Genomic DNA, 20,066 nt, shown 5'->3' with positions numbered 1-20,066 from the left:
TTATAAGATATACAAAGCACTGAAATCAACTCTGAGACCGTAAACCAGAATAAAATAGAAAGATATGAATGCTACAAGAACGTTCCGCACAAATAGTGTATTTTGTACTACAATCCTGTCATTACAGAAGGACTCTGATAGCATACATGCTTGGGCGGATTTGTGGCAGATGAAATTTAATGTCGGTAAATGTAAAGAATTGCACAGAAGTAAAAATGTTATGAGAAGGATTTAGGAGTCATAGTGGACTCTAAACTATCAACTTCCAGACAGTGTTCAGAAGTCATTAAGAAGGCAAACAGAATGTTAGGTTATATAGCACAATGTGTGGAGTACAAGTTTAAGGAGGTTATGCTCAAGCTTTATAATGCACTGGTGAGGCTTCATCTGGAGTACCGTGTGCAGTTTTAGTCTCCAGGCTGCAAAAAGGACATAGCAGCTTACACCCATTTGATCGCCAAGGCCTCCCTTTCCACCATTGCATACCTAGTCTCTTGTTCCAGCAGTTTCCGACTTAGGAACATAACTGGGTGTTCAACACCATTGACACTCTGGCTCGGCACAGCACCCAGGCCTGTGTCCGAAGCATCCGTCTGGATAATGAAACATAAAGAAATATTAGGAGCTTTCAAGACTGTTGCTGACGTAAGAACCTGCTTCAAGTCAGTAAATGCAGTGTCTGTTTTATCAGTCCATACCACATTGTTCTGGCCTCCCTTTATTGTTAAATCAGTCAAGGGCGACGCTCTCAGAGAATTGGGCTACAATCTCGTGATAATACCCTGCAAAGCCGAGAAAGTCTTGGACCAGCTGCTTGGTTTGCAGATGGGGCCATTTCAATATGGCATCTACTTTGGAGCACTGTGGTTTCACAGTACCTGACCCACCAGGTAGCCTAAATACTTGGATTGTTCAATCCAAAGAAGCATTTCTTGGGATTAATCCGAATTACTGCCTCATCAAGTGCCCGTAATACCGCTTAGACCTGCAGTGTTCCTCCCACGTGCTGGTATAGTTGACCACATCATCCAGGTAGTAGCACTATGAGTTATAAGGCCCAAGCACTTTATCCACCAGGCACTGGAAAGTCTCAGGAGCCCTGTGTAGCCCATATGGATGGACATGATCCTGCCAGTGCCCACTAGGGGTGCTAAACACAGTCTTAACCTTTTGTGGAGTCTGTTAAAAGTTCCTGCCAGTACCCCTCTGTCATGTTAAGAGTGGTCAAATTTTTAGCGATAGGCATCAAACTGGGAGACTTAATTAATTTGATGGAAATCATTGCAAAACATCCAACTTCTGTCTGGCTTACTGAACAAGACAGTGGTACTATAGCTCCGTTTTCCCAAAATTACCAAAGTTCTGCAGCTTCAACTCAAAAAAAAATGGGATTCAACAAAAGCCTGACGTGCAGAAATGACTCCACAGACAAAATATCTTGGTTTTTGAAAGTTTAGTTAAGTTTTGAAGTAAAACAGTTCACACAAAAAAGGAAAATTAAAATAACAAAAAAGGAAAAGTTAATGTCAAGAAAAGTTCAGTTCTAAGCTTATTCTTGTTACATCTCAAATCGTTACTTCTTACTTAACATTTCTGAACCATTTCAAAATGGTCAGAAAACTGTATGCTTATCCCATTTCTAAGCTTAAAATGGGTCTTTCAAGTCCCTCTTTACTGAGACCTGTTCCAAACAAACAGAGCTTATTATTACACTGTTATTCAGTTATAGTAAGAAGGTTCTATCTCTTGTTAACTATAGGGGGAAAAGACTATACCATAAGTTATGACTATGAAAAGAATTTATATTCTATTCAAATTAAGCAAACATTAATATGAGTTTAACTCAAAACTTTAACTTTCTAAGATTGGCTCTTACAGGTACTGTAGAAGTGATTATGAGTTTCCTCTATCATTCATAGTTCCAGCATGTGCTTGATCTCCACTTCAGCTCTTTTTGTCACAGGAAAGCTATAAGGGCAATTTTGAACTATAACCCCAGGTTCTGTCACAATATTGTTCACATTAAGATGTCTTAAACCATTGCGCTTTTTTTTAAATATTCAGCCCTGGGAGAGAAAAAAATCTGCTCTGAAAGGCTTAAGTAACTTGGCTGTTTCCCTGAATGTCTCAGAGGTGAAAGGACTTCCTTAGGGATGCAGACTCGCACAAAGACCTCTACCAATTCCTGTGCGATGGCTTTAAATGTAGATGAGCGCAATAGAACAACTTTGGGATATCGGGTCGCATAATACACGAGGACTAAGGTATATTTGTCCTCTAGCTGAGGATTTCAGGGGTCTCGCTAAGTCCACACCAATCCTTTCAAATGGGAAATCGATTAGGGGAATGGGAATGAGAGGAGCTTGGTCCCTCCTAGGAATTTGTCACAATTGACACTCTGGGAAAGACGTGCAAAAGGGACAAATCTCCTCAATAATTCACGGCCAATAAAATCGAAGATTAATCTGCTCCAGAGTTTTTTCAGTTGCCAAATGGCGGCCTAGGAGGTGGCCGTGGCTAATTCACAAACCTGCTACTCGGAGGTCCATGGTATTAGCAGCAACTTCCAGACCACCCCTTCATGCTCTGCTACCCGATACAAAAGTTCATTTTCTAAATCAAAATGAGGATCCTGTGGCATGGGCTGGTGCGTTGGCCATTGGCAAAAATTACTGCATTTTTTTTTTTCTTCAAATTTGAGGGAATTGTCATTCTACTGTTCCCTTTTAAAAGAAGCCGTTATCTCTCAAAACTGACGCTGTAATGTGGAGAGAGGGTCAACACCTACCTTAAGGGGCGTGGTTTCCTCCCATTCTATCAATACGTTGGATAGATGACATTTCTGCTCGCAACGACCCGGGAATTGCCACATCACACTGACTGGCCATATCTTCTCTCTACGCTGGTTGGTTACATGGCGTGGAGGCAGCTTGAGACTAGTGCTGGGCATTATGACCAAAATTCTATATCACGGTATTTTTCCAAATTATATCGGTTTCACGGTATTCAGTGGTATTTTTTTTCCCCATGCATGAGTGGATGTTAACCACATTTTCCACTGCAATTACTGCAGTAGACTGGCTAAGAATAACCTATGCCACTGTCATGAGCATTATACAGAAAAACATTTTAATGTACTCACAAGTAATAGTTTTGCATGGCCCCATAAAGTGATACTTATCAAGGGGGTGGCACTACATGCAGTCAAAATATAGAACCTTTTTATTGAACAAATTTTGCGAACAACTTAAATTATAATTTTGACAACATATTTTCAACCATCCAAAGAGGCATTTAGACTTAGTAAAATATCCAGAGATGTTTTATCAAAAGTTGTATTACACTAAACATGTCTTGGAAAAGGAATAAATAGAAAATATTTTTTGTAAGCCTACTACCTATCTCTGTCCACTGACACGCTAAAGTGATTTTGTAAACAACTTTACCATCATTAAATTGCATAATATTTAAACTAATAAATAATAACAGTAAAATAAATAGTATTATTACTGATAGTTGCACTATTACTTCAAGACTTCAAGCCCAGGTGCATCACACAGTATTCACCAAATAAAAATAAAACAAGTGCAACTTGGTGATGACATCTTTACCAACTGAACCATCATTTAGGCAAACTGCATTAATAATGGACCTTGCTTCAAGCTATATACATAAATAATAAAACTGCAACTTGCATTTATAATGCTATTTGAGGTATAGCCCTACAGAATTGTATTAGTGCCATGGTGAAAAAAAAAATAGACATACGGAAGAAAAAAACAAACTATATGTTGAAAATAAAGTCATCTTGACATTTCCACTTTAATTTTGACGCTTATGTCGAGATTAAAGTTGACATTTCCACTTTATTCTCATAGATTATTTTATAATTAAAGTAGAATGTAGTAAACTAAACTTCATCCTAAAATCAATGTTTAATTTACTAGATTTTTTTTTAAACCCTGTCATAAGTTAATGTAAATGCTTTGTATTAAGTGTTCCCTAACCCAGTTGTTAATCACTACGCTTCTGAAACTGACTTCCTCCGCATTAACAGGAGGCACCGGCAGCGATCACCGCACAGAATCCATTTACTTCATGATATTCCTGCTCTCTGATAATTTTAGAATGCTAAGATATATACTTGATATCATTTTGAGGATGAAATGCATTAAAGCAGGTATTTAACATGCATGGTAGTGAGGCGGTAGTGCTGCTCCCTTGCAGTAAGGGGTCCCAAGGTGTATATTCATTGTTGAGAACTTTATGGCACTTGTGACGAGGCTCCAAAAAACTGGATGTATGAATGGGTGTTGCACAGGTTTAACTTAAATATTGTGTAAATGTTAGGTTTGTGATTTGGTAGTCGGAGACACAAACACAGAATTCAATGGATGTTCTTCTGAGTGGGCTTTCTTTATTGAATGCGTGCTGTCTGTCTGACGTACCAAAACCCCAGTTCCTATCCTTCCTTTTTCTTCACATGACCAATCGCCACACGATAAACGTCTTTGTGAAATTAAGACTAGTTATAAACTTAGCCCACGGAGTGTTCAGAACTTTAAAAAAAAAAAAAAAATCTTCGTTATACATGTTTAATTATGCCATCCATTCAGGGTTGGTCCCATCCCAGCAACCATTGTGTGCGAGACAGGAGCAAATCCTGAATGGGTTGCCAGCACATCGCAGGGTGAATACGAGCAAAACATACACTAGTAGGGTCAATAAAGCATAACAAAACCCCACATTCTGCATGACTTTGAAAGGAAACTGAAGCACGCTGAGTAAACCCACCAGAAAAACATGCAAATTCAAGGCAGGGTACACCCGAGACACCCTTGCTGCGAGGCAGCAGTGCAACCTCCATGCCCCTACATGATTAATACATGCTTTAATGCATTTCATCATGAAAATTATATCAAGTATTTATCTTAGCATTCTAAATGTTCAGAGAGCAGGAATATCATGAAGTGAATGTATTCTGTGCGTTGATCGCTGCCGGCGCCTCCTCAGTACAAGAGGAAGTCAGTTTAAGAAGCACGTTCCGATTTAACATGGCTCGGGGAACACTTAACACAAAGCATTTAATGTGCTATATAGCTTATGATGGGGTTTGAGAAAATCTAGTAAATTAAATATTCATTTTACGATGAAGTTTAATGAGTTTAATCAGTAGTTTACGATGTTTCTACTTTAATGACAAATTAGGAGAATAAAGTCAACATGTCGACTTTATTCTCTTCATATGCGTCGAGAGTAAAGTCAACATGTCGCACTATTGCACAGTACCCAGGTACATTACATTGTATTGAGAAAAAAAATAAAACAAGTACAACTTGGCTTGCAGTATTATCCATTAGTACAGAAACAGTATTCACACATTTGAACATAATGGTCCACATCCAACCTTTTAAAACCAAAGTATCTCCAGGCAAAGGACGTGACTCCTTTTTATTTTGACAAAAGTTCTTCTGTGTCATCATGTTCAACTTTGTCAGCTATAGCTTCAGTTTCGGAATGTACTCTGTCCATTTTCACCGTGCAATACCTACACTACTGCATGTGCTCAGTTACATGCCTATTTAGCGGTGTAGCAGTGAAAAAGATCCCCCACGCAACACCTCTGTGATTTATTGGTGTAGTAGTGAAAAAGGTCCCCAAAGAACAGTTTCCCGCTGTGCCACGTTCCGAATGTTTTTTAGGCAATTTAAACCGGTGTTGCAGTATAAGAAAAATCCATATCATAACAAAAATAAACGGTTTTCGGTATGAACCAGTATACCACCCAGCACTACTTGAGACTGATCATACCCACCTATAATTAGGCCCAAATTTGACTTAGGAGTGGAAAGTGCCAAACTGCTTTTAATTTTAGACCAGTCCTGCCCCAGTATCTCCAGGAATGGTGTGTTCATAAGCTATGGCAAAATTTTTTAGCAATCCTTTGCACCTGATGATACATGTGGCAGACCTGTACCAGCGGGTTTCTCCGTTGATGCAGGTTAGACTAGTCTTAATTTTTAGCTATTGCTGTAGTAGCACATATTGGTGGGCAGCAATTGAAATATTGCTGTCAGAATCGAATAAGGCAGCCATTTATAATCACCACTCCTGTATGTGGAATTGCCAGGGGATTTGTCAATGCACACCATCCTTCCTTCCCCATCAAGCTGCATTTCTGCTCATTCTTGACTAGGTTGCGCATCCGCAGATTTTCGGACTTTGGGACAGGCTCCAGTTTGCAGCAGGGAGCATGAATTTTTGGAACATAATCCTTCTGGGTTTGGCTAAAGGGCCATTATGCCTTTACAAATTGTGAGGCCATCCTGTTTGTTTTGATCAGCTGCATGAGCTCCGCCATATTTTGAGATTGTTGTCCCCAGACCAACTGGGTGAAGTATTCAAGTAGGTTATTTAATAGTACGTAGCAGGCTACCTGCTCCACTATTTGCCGGGCAGTGTTTTTATCTGTGTTTTTATCAGTGTTTAGCTGGTTTCCTATTTTTGCCCACAAGGAGAAGCCCTGCTTGTAGGTTGGCCACTCTGGGACAAAACTCCACTGTTTTATTTTTTTTTTTCACCTGCTGGTCTGGGGCACCCTCACATTTTAACCAAGGTCTCGGCCATGGTGAGGGGAAGGCATTCTCCTCCAAGAGAGCATAAGCCTCATTCACTTCCCCCATGTGGGCCAGCCCAATTCTGTGAGCCCCTCCCACGCACTTCCCATCCTGGCTGCAAATGGATAATAAATGCACTGATGCGTACAGTTTAGAGTCCACAACTAAACTGATTTGCTGGAACAAAGATGCCGGCTTTAAGGGAGAACGGAGGAAGTGACGTCAATAGTGGGCCAGAACTGTAACTGATGTCATTGGGCCTTGGACCGGAAGTGACATCAAGGCCAGGTGGAATTTCCCATAACTGGTCTGCAGAGAACTGAGAGAGTTAGTGCACACTGCCACCCCCTGGTTTGGCATTGATTTACTTTCATTCAAGACCTTTAGCTGCCTTCCATGTGCATATGAGTGACACAGGGTAGTAGTGAAAGTAGCAGAGAACAAAAAAGGCAATACCATATGAGAAGATTCTGTCTGTGTAATTGACATAAATTTCACCCTAGCTGGAAGTGTTTTAGTAATTAATTTTTCCTTATCTTGGGTACCTTCTGGGTGAAGTTTTTGTTTTTCTCTGTGATTTCCAGGGTATGTTCCAGAAAGCTTGATTAGATAATCCTAATCTTGTAATGAATTCCGGCCTGCGTGATAGAGTAAATAGTATATTTGTTCTTTGGAATACGTGCATTTCATGTATGTTCATTATCTATAACAATCTATGTAAATGTTGGACGGCAAGAAATGGTGAACACATACTGAAACTTTTTTTCTATGTTATAGTAATCATGTGACCAATCATGAAGTGTATTATGTGTGAAGACATAGTCCAAATATCAAATAAACGTGCTTTTATTCAAGAATATAACCAAAAAGAAAAAAATAACATGTTGCTGTCAATGAGTTAAAAACCCAAGTTCAAGTGTCAATCAACAGAAAGTTGACATGTCTTCTTGGATAATGCAGAGGTAAGAACTACTGCCTTATAACCAAAAGGATGTGGGTTAGATTCTGGATTTTCTTCTTTTTGAGTAGTGGGCTGCTGCTATTACTATAATATAATAAAAACATACATTTGATTTGAGTCTGTAACACCCAGTATAAACTTTTGCTACTTGTAAAAGACACACAAACATTGGTGAATCATGTCGTCTTGGTATCTTCTTGTCACTTGAATTTTTTGTTGTTCAGCTTTATCCTTGAATAAATGCACACTTGTTTCGTTATACCTTTGCGAAACTGTTTAATATTCCAGTAACCACTTGAATGAGATCAAATCTATCTCTGCCTCTCTCATGCGCACGCATATTCATGCATGAAAACTCGTGTCATTTGAATGAATGTTTTTTTTGCCCCCCTACCCCCCCCGTTATGGTGCGTGGTACTGAGAATGCAGGCAGGCTGCTTCTTTTTGGGTGCATACACTGTCAGCAGGGCACTGCCAAATCTAAGCACTAGCTCGTATACTAAAGTGATTATAGATGCAGGTGCAAGTCCCACTTTGCTTATGGTGCCAAACAGATTTGCATTGTGGTGCAGCAGTCTTTTAGCCAGCGAAAGTGATTTGAAGACTTTCTGCCTTTGTCCAGAAACTGCTCAATAAGCTATATGAACACAGTCTTGGAAAGTCTTTCTCCCATGGGATGACTGGGATCTTTTCCTAAATAAGGAGTGGCATTGCATGAGATGTATTACAAGAAAGGACAGAAGACCTTGGTTGGAAATAGTTACTCATTAACAGTAATTTGTTGCCCTGGATTGTAACTAAAAACACAGTTCTCAACAAAACGTTGCCAGATTTCGGAGATTGCAGCAAATCTGTTGTTTTTCACATGTTCTGCATGGGTGTCTTTGTTGTGAAAGCGCAAATGCTACATTATAGTCTGATAGCAATCATGAGGCATTGTTTCTTTGATTGCCGGTACAACAAATAGTTCTGAGCAGGCATCCACCACAGCACCAACTGTGGTCTTCTCTGCTCTGGTGAAAACAATGGAGATAAATAGCATCAGCTCTAGAGAGGGACAAGCAAGTTTGCTGTACCATGTCAATGTCCCTGACAGAATAAAACTGAATGAAAAATAAAAAAAACCTCTTGATTACAAGACAGCAGTTCTTAACTCTGCACCAGCCAAGCAGACATGTTGACTTTCTGTCAATTTGATATTTGGGCTTAGATTTTTAACTCATTGACAGCTACATATAAATTGAATGGTTTCTTATTCTTTGGCCATATTTTTGAATAAAAGCACACTTGCTTTGTTACCTTTTGTGAAAGTCTTTGAAGTCCAGATACCACACATCATACACTTCATGTCAGTTTTTTCTCATTACATGAATAAAGTTTCTGTTTTGGTTGTTTGCAACATTTCTTGCCTCACATTTCCTGTCCTCCAGCATTTATACAGATCATTGTAGACACGGAACACACATGAAATTCATGCATTCCAAATAAGGATGTTATTTACCCTTTGCAATTCCAGGCATCTCACTTAGAGATAAACAGACTTGAGCTAGGAGAACTTCAGCTGTGTTGGTGGGAGATGGAATAGCAGACTGTTTGCTGGTTGTGCTGATTGACACATTTGCAAAGCAAAGACGCTGATAAAGAGGTGCAAACGAATTCAAGGTGGCCCAGCATTACGACTTTTTTTTGTAGGCCTCTGGGATGCTAGTGTTAAGGAATATCCCTTAAGGCACAAATGCATAAAAGTGTTAATCAGCGAAATCTGAGGAAAGTTGTGTGGTAAATCTTTGCATATTGCAAAATGTACCCCTGGTTGTTTTACTCTACATGAAACGTAAGCATTGTATTCTGTTTTTGTAATTTTAATATCCTCAGAAAAATGTTTACATGAAATTTTAAGTCTTCAGCATACAGAGTTGGTCAAGTCCTTACTGTAAGAGATTGTTATCCTACCTTTATTAAACCATACATTGTCTGGTGATTACATGACAAAGGAATGCAAAGCTTAATTACTTTCATCTGCAAATCTTATAACAAGACTCAAAAGTGCTCACTTTTTGAATAACTTACCCTGTTCAAACCGGAGAGCTCAGGTATTTGGACTCAATATTTGTATAGTACTTGTGTGTTGTATCCCATTATTTTAAGAATGAATAAGAGGACACATTGATGTTTGTACGTTTTGATATACATACATTTGCGTCATTCATAAAAATTATCAGTTAAATAAACTACCATACAATGTAGAAGTAATATTGTTGCCTTATCCCATTACAGGACCCCAAATCAAAACTGCAATAATAATTTTGTATGAGTATTCTCTGCAGATGAGGGTCTTCAGAGATGTTTCTTTAAAAGGTGAGGGACTTCATAGAACAGATGAAAGTGGGCAGCTTGTTCCACAAGTGAATGTATTATCAGTTACAGTCATGGCTGAAATTATCGGCACCCCTGGAATTTTCCCAGAAAATGCAACATTTCTCCCCGAAAATTGTTGGAATTACAAATGTTTTGGTATACACGTGTATTTCCTTTATGTGCATTGGAACAACACAAAAAAAACGGAGAAAAAAAGCCAAATCTGACATTTCACACACAACTCCAAAAATGGGCATGAAAAAATTGGCACCTTTTCAGAATTGTGGGTAAATTGTTTTATTTCAAGCATATGATGCTTGTTTGAACTCGCCTGTGGCAAGAAACAGGTGCTGACAATATAGCAGACACACAACAGAAAGGTTAAGTCAACTTTTCTCCATTTTAACTGGCTTCAGGTGTGAAAGAGTGTGCCACACTAAGCGTGGAGAACAGAAAGAAGAGAAGAGAATTGTCTGAGGACTTGAGAACAAAAATTATTGAAAAATATCAACAAACTCAAGGCTACAAGTCCTTCTCCAGCGATCTTCATGTTCCTTTGTCCACTGTGCGCAACATAATCAAGAAGTTCACAACACATGGCACTGTAGCTAATCTCCCTGGATGTGGACAGAAGAGAAAAATTGATAAAAGACTACAACAAAGCATAGTCCAAATGGTGGATACACAGCCCTAATCAACTTCAAAACATATTCAAGCTGTTCTGCAGACTCGGAGGTGCAACAGTGTCAGCTCGAACTATCCGTCGACATCTGAACGAAATGAAATGCTATGGCAGGAAAGCCAGGAGGACCCCACTGCTGACACAGAAACATAAAAAAGCCAGACTGGAGTTTGCCCAAATGTACTTGAGGAAGCCAAAATCCTTCTAGGCGAACGTCTTGTGAATAGATGAGACCAAGAGAGCTTTTTGGTCAAGCTCATCATTCTACTGTTGAAGAAAAGAACACAGTACCTACAGTCAAACATGGTGGACGTTCTAAGATGTTTTGGGGATTTTTTGCTGCCTCTGCCACTGGATGCCTTGACTGTGTGCAAGGCATCATGAAATGTGAAGACTACCAAAAGATATTGGGGCGTAATGTAGGGCCTAGTGTCAGAAAGCTGGGTCTGCGTCAGAGGTCATGGGTGTTCCATGACCCCAAACATACCTCTAAAAGCACCCAGAAATGGTTGACGACAAAGCGCTGGAGAGTTCTGAAGTGGCCAGCAATGAGTCTGGATCTAAATCCGATTGAACTCTTATGGAGAGATCTCAGAATTGCTGTTGGGAGAAAGCGCCCTTCAAATCTAAGAGACCATGAGCAGTTTGCAAAAGAAGAGTGGTCTGAAATTCCAGTTGAGAGGTGTCACAGGCCTGTTGATGGTTATAGGAAGTGCTCGATTTCAGTTATTTTTTTCCAAAGGGCGTGCAACCAAATATTAAGTTGAGAGTGCCAATAATTTTGTCCAGCCCTGAGTTTTGTGTGAAATTGTCAGATTTTGCTTTTTTCTGTTGTTCCAATGCACATAAAGGAAATAAACATGAGTATACCAAGACATTTGTAATTGCAACAATTTTAAGGGAGAAATGGTGCATTTTTTGGGAAAATTCCAGGAGTGCCGATTAACTTCTGCCATGACTGTATTATTGCTCAGAAATATCACAGTTTAAATTTGATTGCCCTGCCTTTGATTCTTTGGAATTCCTCTTTAATGGTAATTTATTTTTGTTTCGGAAAGGCAGCCTGTGTGTGTGTGTGTGTGTGCATGTGCAGACGCTTCTTCAAAGTTAAGCACACTTTTGCGACCACATTGTCTATGTGTGCCGTAACGAATATTGTAAGAAAAACTACCCTTTAAAATAAAAAAAATAAAGGCTGCTCAAAGCCATGACATGCGACACTGAACATATTGTGTTTTGAAAGGATGTTCAGATATATTAAAACCTTGGATGTAAATAGTATCATTCATGCAGACCCCTCTCTGGGAATACCAGAATGTTAGGATGGTATTTGGTGAAGGAGTTGTGCTTCTAAGTAAGTAGTTCATTCAGGAAGGGAAATGACATTTAAAATTTTTTTTTTTTTTTTAGCTTCTAAATAGAGCAAATGTTTTCAGCACTTCTGATGTGACATTTACAGACTTTCATTCTTTGATTGGATGCTTTGCTCCTTAATTATCGCGGCTGAAAAGCATTAATACTTCACATTAATCATGCTCTTTCACGAGATAGTTTCGGAGCATTGATTGCTGTGGTGACTGAGTTGGATTTTGTCAAATCTTTCTTTCTGGAAAAGGAAATCCTGAGCCCATTTCAAAAAGCAGGATTAGGGAGTCTTCAACTTTGGTCTTACGGATCACGTAATTCTGGTTTTATCAGTTCAATAAATGCAGGTTTGGCTTAATCCAGGATTTTGGAATGGAATTAGCTCAATTTCCTTGAATCCAGATTTTCTTTAATTGGATTTCTCACTAATACTACTTTCCCCATGTTTTCATCTAGGTATGTATATTTCCTCTCACAGTACAAACATTTGTAGAAAATTAGATTAGCAAATCAAAAATAAAATGAGTGTAAGCTTTAAACCTGTTCTTACACTGTAATCTATCCAGCCATTGTAGGCTCTGTCATGGTAGTGATATCTGAGACAGACGGAACTGCAGTTAATCTTCACTGTTGTATTTTAGCTTAATAAATATCAATGTATTTATAGCACTTTTTATGATTTAAAAAAATGCTTGCAAATTTCTAGTTTATACTTTTTCTTTTAATTATTTATTTTTCCAGATTGGAATTATTGGAGGTTCAGGCCTTGATGATCCTGACATTTTAGAAGGAAGAAGTGAGAAATATGTTGAAACGCCCTATGGAAAGGTTGGTTTTATGCAGTTGTTTTCAAAAGAATAACAAGTTTTGCCTAATTTTATTAGAGTTGTCATTTAACAAGTTTAGTAAAATTGTGCCATCTTCAATGGACCAAAACCAAAGTTAACATTAGTTGTCTGTAGACTGTTTAAATGATTTATGAATGATTGCTTTTATAGATTTAATAGTGTGCTCAAACATTTAATAAGTTTAATTAGTAATATTTAATTCTCCAGAGCATTGTAAAACATGCATAGCTTTGTTTCAGTAAAGCTAAGGGTATTTTTAAATGAAATATTTAACTTTTTCTGCCTCATAATTACATCTATCAAACTCATGTCACATTACATGACTTTTCTGGTGATTTTTCAGTTGTTTTCATTTTCATAACCTCATTGCGTCAGGGTGTCAGGCCAGCGGTTGTGGCTAAACTGTCCATACCAGGGCTCCAGACTAAAAAAAATTACGTAGGAACCATTGGCTCTTAAAATGAAACATTTAGGAGCCAGATTACTTTTTTTAGTTGCCAAATTACCGAAACAAAATAGTTTTTATCACCATAAAGACTTACTGTATCTTCTGTGTGCATAGATAACTTAGCTCTTTTACAATACAACTTTTTGTATTGTACTCTTCACTGAGAGCAAGCACAGAGTGCTGTGAACATCTATCAGTCAAAAGCATAGATTTTACTAATTACTAAATACAGAACTCTTAAATATTAACAAAGTTCCAGACCTGGAGACCTTGGCCAATTGGCTTCCTACCTGCTCCTTTGTACTCTATAGTGAAGTCTGTGCTGGCCCTTCTATCTGATTAGAGAATCTTTTTCCATTTCCTGATCCCAACACTACTTTATTCAAAATGAGTTTTTCATATGCAGGACAGCAGCCTGGCAATAAAGCAGTGGCACCAAGTGCCACATCCAGATACAGACAAAAGAAACCGATTAGAGGAGGGTTAGTAACAGTTTATAAATATTGTATTTATTTGTACAAGTAACTAACAGAAATTAATGCACAGGTAATCACCTGCTGTAGTCAGGGTAAGCTAAGCTAAAGTAATCAATGCTCCGCCTGGATTTAAAAGTTGAGACTGAACCTCTTATTAGCAGGTGTTAATCTTTAGAACCTAAGTAGGCTGACATTTTTAGATCTCGGTGTGCGCTCATAGTTTTTAATTTTTTAATTTTTTTATTTATAAATGCAGAAAAGCCTAATTCATATTGCGTAGCTGAGATGGGTAGCGTGAGTACATTCTCCATTAAGTGCAAATATTCCTGAAATCTGTGCAGTAAGATTTCTTTCACAACCCGCATAAACTACTGTAATGTATATCAATGTGAAGTTTGAGCACTCTTAACTCAGTCTGTATAACTACTACACTACACCCATTCTTGAGTAAGCTTCTCTCTCTCTCAAGAAAATGCTCCAACTTTCAAATCAAAAATAAAGTTGCACCCAAATGTTATGCTATGCATACTTATTCTAACTTGTTAAAGCAAGAAAGTGCTTATTTTTTAACTATTAAAATACCTTGAACAACTGAAACAAATCTATTTTTTCTGGAATCTTAATATCATTGAAATTTGTATACTTTTTTGTACATTAAATTTTAATGTGTCAAATGTGAGATTTTTGTAAATTTGTTACAATTTACCATATTTGAAATTGGATGTCAAATACAATATGTAGCAGTGCAGATTAGACTAAAAATGCCTGCCCAATGTTAATGTCATACTCTTCCCATGGTGTGCAGCCCCGCAGCTTTTGGTGCTTTGTCTGCATTCAAGTCAAGTTGGGGAGCATGCACTGGTACAGTGCATTGCCACACCCACCACACGACGAAACAATTTGGGATCCCGATTTGCAACCCCCCAGGCAGACACACGGTCCAGTCTCACCCTCTGGAAATGACCGTCTATCTACCGCAGCTAGGTGTTATGTGGGTGTAACCAAGAATGCCTGGATTTTGTTTTTTATCCAGGACACTCGCAAGCCCAGACACTCCGACTCCTCGCTCAGTGACTCAAGTGCCCCAATCAGAGCCTCCATTGGCTTAGTGAAGATCACAGCATCGTCCGCAAAGTCAAGGTCCATGAATCTTTCTTCACCAACAGATGCCTCACAGCCGCTGGACCCCACGACCTTGCCCAACACCCAGTCCATACAAACATTGAACAGAGTAGGAGCAAGAACACACCCCTGACAAACCCCAGAACTGGGGGAAAAAAAACAAGAGGTTCTGCCTCCACTCTGCACAGTACTCACAGTACCAGTGTACAGGTCGCTCATGATATCCAGCAACCTCGAAGGAATCCTCCGAAGTCTCAGGATGTCCCACAGGGCAGCTCGATCAACTGAGTTGAACGCTTTACGAAAATCGACAAAGGCTGCAAAGAAATTCTGCCAATATTCGCGTTTACGCTCCATGAGAACCCTCAGTGCCGGGATGCATTCGATGGTAGACTTCTTAGTTGTAAAACCAGACTGTTCCGGTCGCTGGTAGGTGAGCAAGTGATCACAGATCCTATTGAGGACAACACTAGCAAAGACCTTACCTGGCACCGAGAGCAGTGTTATCACCCTGTAGTTGCTGCAATCCTGGCGATCACCTTTCCCTTTCCACATAGGGATGACAAGTCCCGTTTTCCAGTAAATTGGGATGATGCCAGTCTCCCAAATGGAAGCAAAGATTGCTTGCAGTGCCAGGGGGACAGCTTTACCACCAGCCTGGAGAAGTTCATCCCGGATACCACAGATCCCTGCAGCCTTTCCTCCCCTTGGCTGGTTCACCACCTGTGCAATCTCCGTGAGATTGGGTGGTTCACAGCTAATTGGAGGATCAGCCTCAAGAACCATGGACCCAGAGATATCCAGCGTCCTAGCCGGAGGATCAGCTTTGAACAACTGCTCAAATAGCCAGCCCAGTGGGTCACAACTACAGTGTCCTCCGCCGCCTTGACTGCGACTCTCCGAGGAACAGATTCAGATGTGGATAATGCTTAGATTCCTCTGTAAGCAGGACATGGGTCGCCAGATCACAGATGGTGTGTCACTTGTTCACAGATTCCTTTTAACGAACGCTCCTGCCACCAACCCCCATGATCTCCTTGCAAGTTGGAGGACCGCTTGCAGGGCCGGATGCAGTTTAACGTCCTATCCAGAATAGTATTGTGCATTGCACACAGTAAATTCAACATGTGATGTCATTACCATGTTTCTTCCTAATAATTTTCTTTCAGTAGAAAGATTTGGGAGGAATGTTTTGTGGCTGATAAGTCCCTGCAGGCTTGATTGCATTTTATTTTCAGTTTTTTTTAAAGACCTTTTCAGCAGTTTTTTGGACATGGCCCAAACTAAATGTGTCTAGCCCAGTGGTAGAAATTCGGGTCAATTGAAGTCCCAAAACGCAGGGATTGCGAATCCTATCGTCTCACCCCTGGAAGCCCCCACTGAACCCAACAGGGTGGCCTCACATGACTACAGATACCAGCATCGCATGTGGATCCTTGACCCAAGGAAGATGCCACCTAGTATATCGAGAGAGAAAATATATTTCAGTGCTCATCTTCCTTCAATTGTACTGGCCTCCAGGCCGGGAAATATTCCTTATTTCACCCCTTTCGGAAGGCCAGTCCATTTGTGCTGCCCATTACATCAGCTTTACAAAAGAAGTCACAATAAATCTCTTGTTTAGATTTATCATATCTAAGCCAAGGAATTTCCTAAAGCCATGAACTCCTCAAATGTTGTTCAGGATTTTTGAGTAAATAAGTTGCTTTGTACTGGACGTTTTTCTCCCTCCTGTGAATGCAAAATCAGTTCACATTGCAGTTTACCTAGAGATTAACTGTTGCCTTAACTTTGTGCATGCGACCTAGCTGTGGATCAGGATGGCGGTAAATCAGTTAATGATGCATTTAACTAACGGCAGATAAAAATATGACAACACATCAACCTCAAAAAAAGAAGGTTGTATGTCAGTCGCTAACAGCAATGAAACTTTCAATTACTGTTGTAAATACTCTTGTCACAGTTTACAGCCCTGAATACCTGTACATATCACCAGTTCTGTTAGACAGCTTATTATTGGCTATCAGTAAAAGGGAGAAGCATGCAGTGTTTTGGATATGACACTTTTCTGGAAAGTTATCATTCTGTCACATAATCTGTCCTGTAAATTGACATTCTCTGGTGATGAAATAAGCAACTGCAGTAGTCAAGGATGAGAGAAGTTGTGTAATGTGGCAGTAGCCTTGAAGGACAAGTTCAGAAATTTTGAAGTCAAGGGTATTTCTGCACACTCATGTTGTATATTGATTTGCTACATTTAAATAGGTTTCTAAAGTAAAGATTTATTTATTTATTTATTTTTTTTTTTGAAAGGAGCAAGAGTCAAAACATATATAAATAAATGTCTTAAAACTTAACTGAATATGTCCACTTTGAAGTAGTGAAGTAAGACAATGTGCATTTCACATTTCTGAGGCATGCTGGTGACAACAAAAGTAAACAAGTAATTTTATCACAGATTCTTGGTTCTGTTTTCCTGAGGGAAGAATAAGTTTCTTGTTCGCTTGTCTGCTTACATTGAGCATTACCACATTCAGCTTACTATTGTAAACAACAATCAACTCATTCTTATACCTATATGCTTACATAATTTATGTCCCCTTCCATTTATTTCCAGAGGAGTAACTCTTCCGTACTCTATTAGTTAACCAGTAGTAAAAGATGCTGCTGTGAGATGCTTTCATGTGTGCTCTGCCCACCATTTGACTCACTTTTAATTTGTAAAGTTACACAGAACTTTTTTTTTTAAGATGGACAAGCTTTTCAATGGGAGATTTTGAAATTTTTAAACTTTTTTGTACAGCTTGATCAGTTCGAAATATAAACAAAAATCAAACTATTTTGACGAATTTCTTTAAAGAATAAGTGTGTTGCATCTGAGCAAAATTGGTTCATGAGAGGCAAAGTTGTTTCATCCAGACAGATGGACAGACATAGGCTTTGGCAATATGTGCTTTGCATATTATATGGGAATGCAACTAATAATAATTTTAAACCTCTAAATGCCATGTTTATTTATATTTAAGCAGTATTTAACTGTCTTTCAGTTAATTCAATCTCTGTGTAAAAGTGATTTTTAAATTAACCTCTATTTCTGATAAGTACATTGGAGAAAAAGGTTATTTACAACCTATTTATAGCTCATTAGTAATTGAAAGACATTTTCTTTTATGTCCTGTACAGTGGAACCTCTGTTAACTAAAGTATTGGTACACGTGCAAATCCGTTTACGACCAAAAAGTTCGCCAAACTTTTGCCTCGGTTCACGACCACACACTCGGTATACGAACAAGCCAGTTTCCCTTTTGGTTTGTACGTGTTCAGTCTCTCCCTGTGCATTTCCTGTGCAGCGAGTATACACACACACACACACAGGCAGCATGAGTGAGAGAGCTGGACGCATAAGGTAGGAAGGCAGTTAAAGAATGCACTGGGCTTGATTTTGTTTTTACTTCTGTTTACAGCGATCAGTTCGTAGTGTGCATTGTTACTATGTTACTTTACTTGGTGGTTTATGAATTTTAAAAAATCTGTAATTTTATTTTTTTCCTTGTGCTTAAAACTCATTAAAAAAAATGTTTTTAGCCAGCGGTTGGTAGCACTATAGTGCGAACTATTGCAGTGTTTAGTTTTCTCTGTTGTTCAAGGTTTTTTTCAGTGTTATTCAATGTTTTTACATTTAGTTCACTATTACGCTGTGCATTCTATAGTTTAATTAACTATATTTGTGCTTAAAAACCTAAATATGTATATTTACATACAGTTCGTATGGTCTGGAATGGATTAATTGTATTTACATACAATCCTATGGGGGGAAATTGCTTCGGTTCACGACCAAATCGGTTTACGACCAGAGTTTTGGAACGAATTATGGTCGTGAACCATGGTTCCACTGTATTATGGATACATATTTTCTGTATGTTGTTTGATTTATTTTAGTATTTTTATGATCACTTAATGTTTTTTTGGAAGAAATAAGTGGATAGGACTGGCAAGCTTTGTTGGGCTGAATGGCCTGTTCTCGTCTAGATTGTTCTGTTCTTCTAATCACTGAAAAATATGCCAATAGAATATAATTTTGTTAATACAAATAAACAGGTAGCACATGTAGTCTACAGTTTAATTATAAGAAAACCAAGGTTAACACATAAGACTCCTACACATCTGGAAATGCTGGACCTAATGTTTCTGCCATCTCTGATGAGTTATGTTTTTTCCAGCTTAAAGTTAGCTTGCATTGACTAAAGGCATTTTTTTTTTTTTGCCTCATACTAAGTGCTGACAACAACAGCTTCCAAATTTAGGTTTCATTCTTCAAATCTGCACCAAACTTTTACCTGCTTAATTGTTAATGTAATGCGGGAATTTCCCACACCTGTTCATGAACAGCTTGTCCAATAACTTTTGGTCATGTTATAAGGAGGAGACGACATATAGTAAGTGCTGTAATCCCTAAACCATTCATCCAAAGTTAAATCTGGTAGTCTGCAGTTTTAGCAAAAATAAAGATATACATAATCAGAGCTGAAATGTTAATCATAAATCACTGTCAAAAATCCGAGTCAAGAGTTCATGAACCAGACATTTTTCAGTATCAAAGGGATGTTTTAAGGTTTGAGTTAATACCAGTCAAGGACAAAAAGAATATGAATGACATGACCTCTGTACCTTTCATCCAGATATGTTACATGTTGCACAATTTCTGTTGATCTTGCCTAGCATCCGTACAGTCGCCATCAACAAAAACCTCTCAAAATGGCAGGTGCCACAAAAAGAGTAAGTGGCGTCACGGGAGATTGTTACTTCAAATCTTTAAAAATGTATCAAGCACAAAAATAAGATCAAGATTCCTTTAGTTTATAAACAGTAAAAGTAAAAGCCTGATTATGACATTTGTTTACATGTACAACAAGGGTCTGTGGAAATGTGTTGGTTTTTAAACAAAAATAATGCATTTCAGGCGCTTTGAGTGTAGATATGTGCAGCTGCATGACCCAAGAGGAATTTAAATGTTCACAATTAGTTGATGCAGTTGTAGTGGGCTACATAGTAATAGTGTTGTTTTAATGTTTGCACTGAGTGTGTTTTGTTTCCATCGTCCCATTTTCTGTTTTTATGCGGCCGTAAATGTTGTCCCCGTAAATACAAGGGGGGCGGATGATGGAAGGAGACTGCAACCCCAAATTGGA

General features: G+C 38.7%; 1 protein-coding gene across 3 annotated transcripts in view; it reads left to right on the top strand.

Annotated features, from left to right (window-relative positions):
- LOC120532784 (methylthioadenosine phosphorylase) overlaps positions 1-20,066 on the top strand; it is a 155,827-nt gene that overhangs the window by 18,310 nt on the left and 117,451 nt on the right. For all 3 annotated transcript variants that reach the window (XM_039759163.1, XM_039759161.1, XM_039759162.1), the window contains exon 2: positions 12,725-12,811. In XM_039759163.1, coding sequence (XP_039615097.1) covers positions 12,725-12,811 — 87 coding nt within the window. The remainder of the gene's footprint in view (positions 1-12,724; positions 12,812-20,066) is intronic.

The sequence above is a fragment of the Polypterus senegalus genome, chromosome 7 (genome assembly GCF_016835505.1).
Source record: "Polypterus senegalus isolate Bchr_013 chromosome 7, ASM1683550v1, whole genome shotgun sequence".
Classification (NCBI taxonomy): domain Eukaryota; kingdom Metazoa; phylum Chordata; class Cladistia; order Polypteriformes; family Polypteridae; genus Polypterus; species Polypterus senegalus.
Note: the sequence above shows the minus strand (reverse complement) of the source record. Positions and strands in the feature narration are given on the sequence as shown.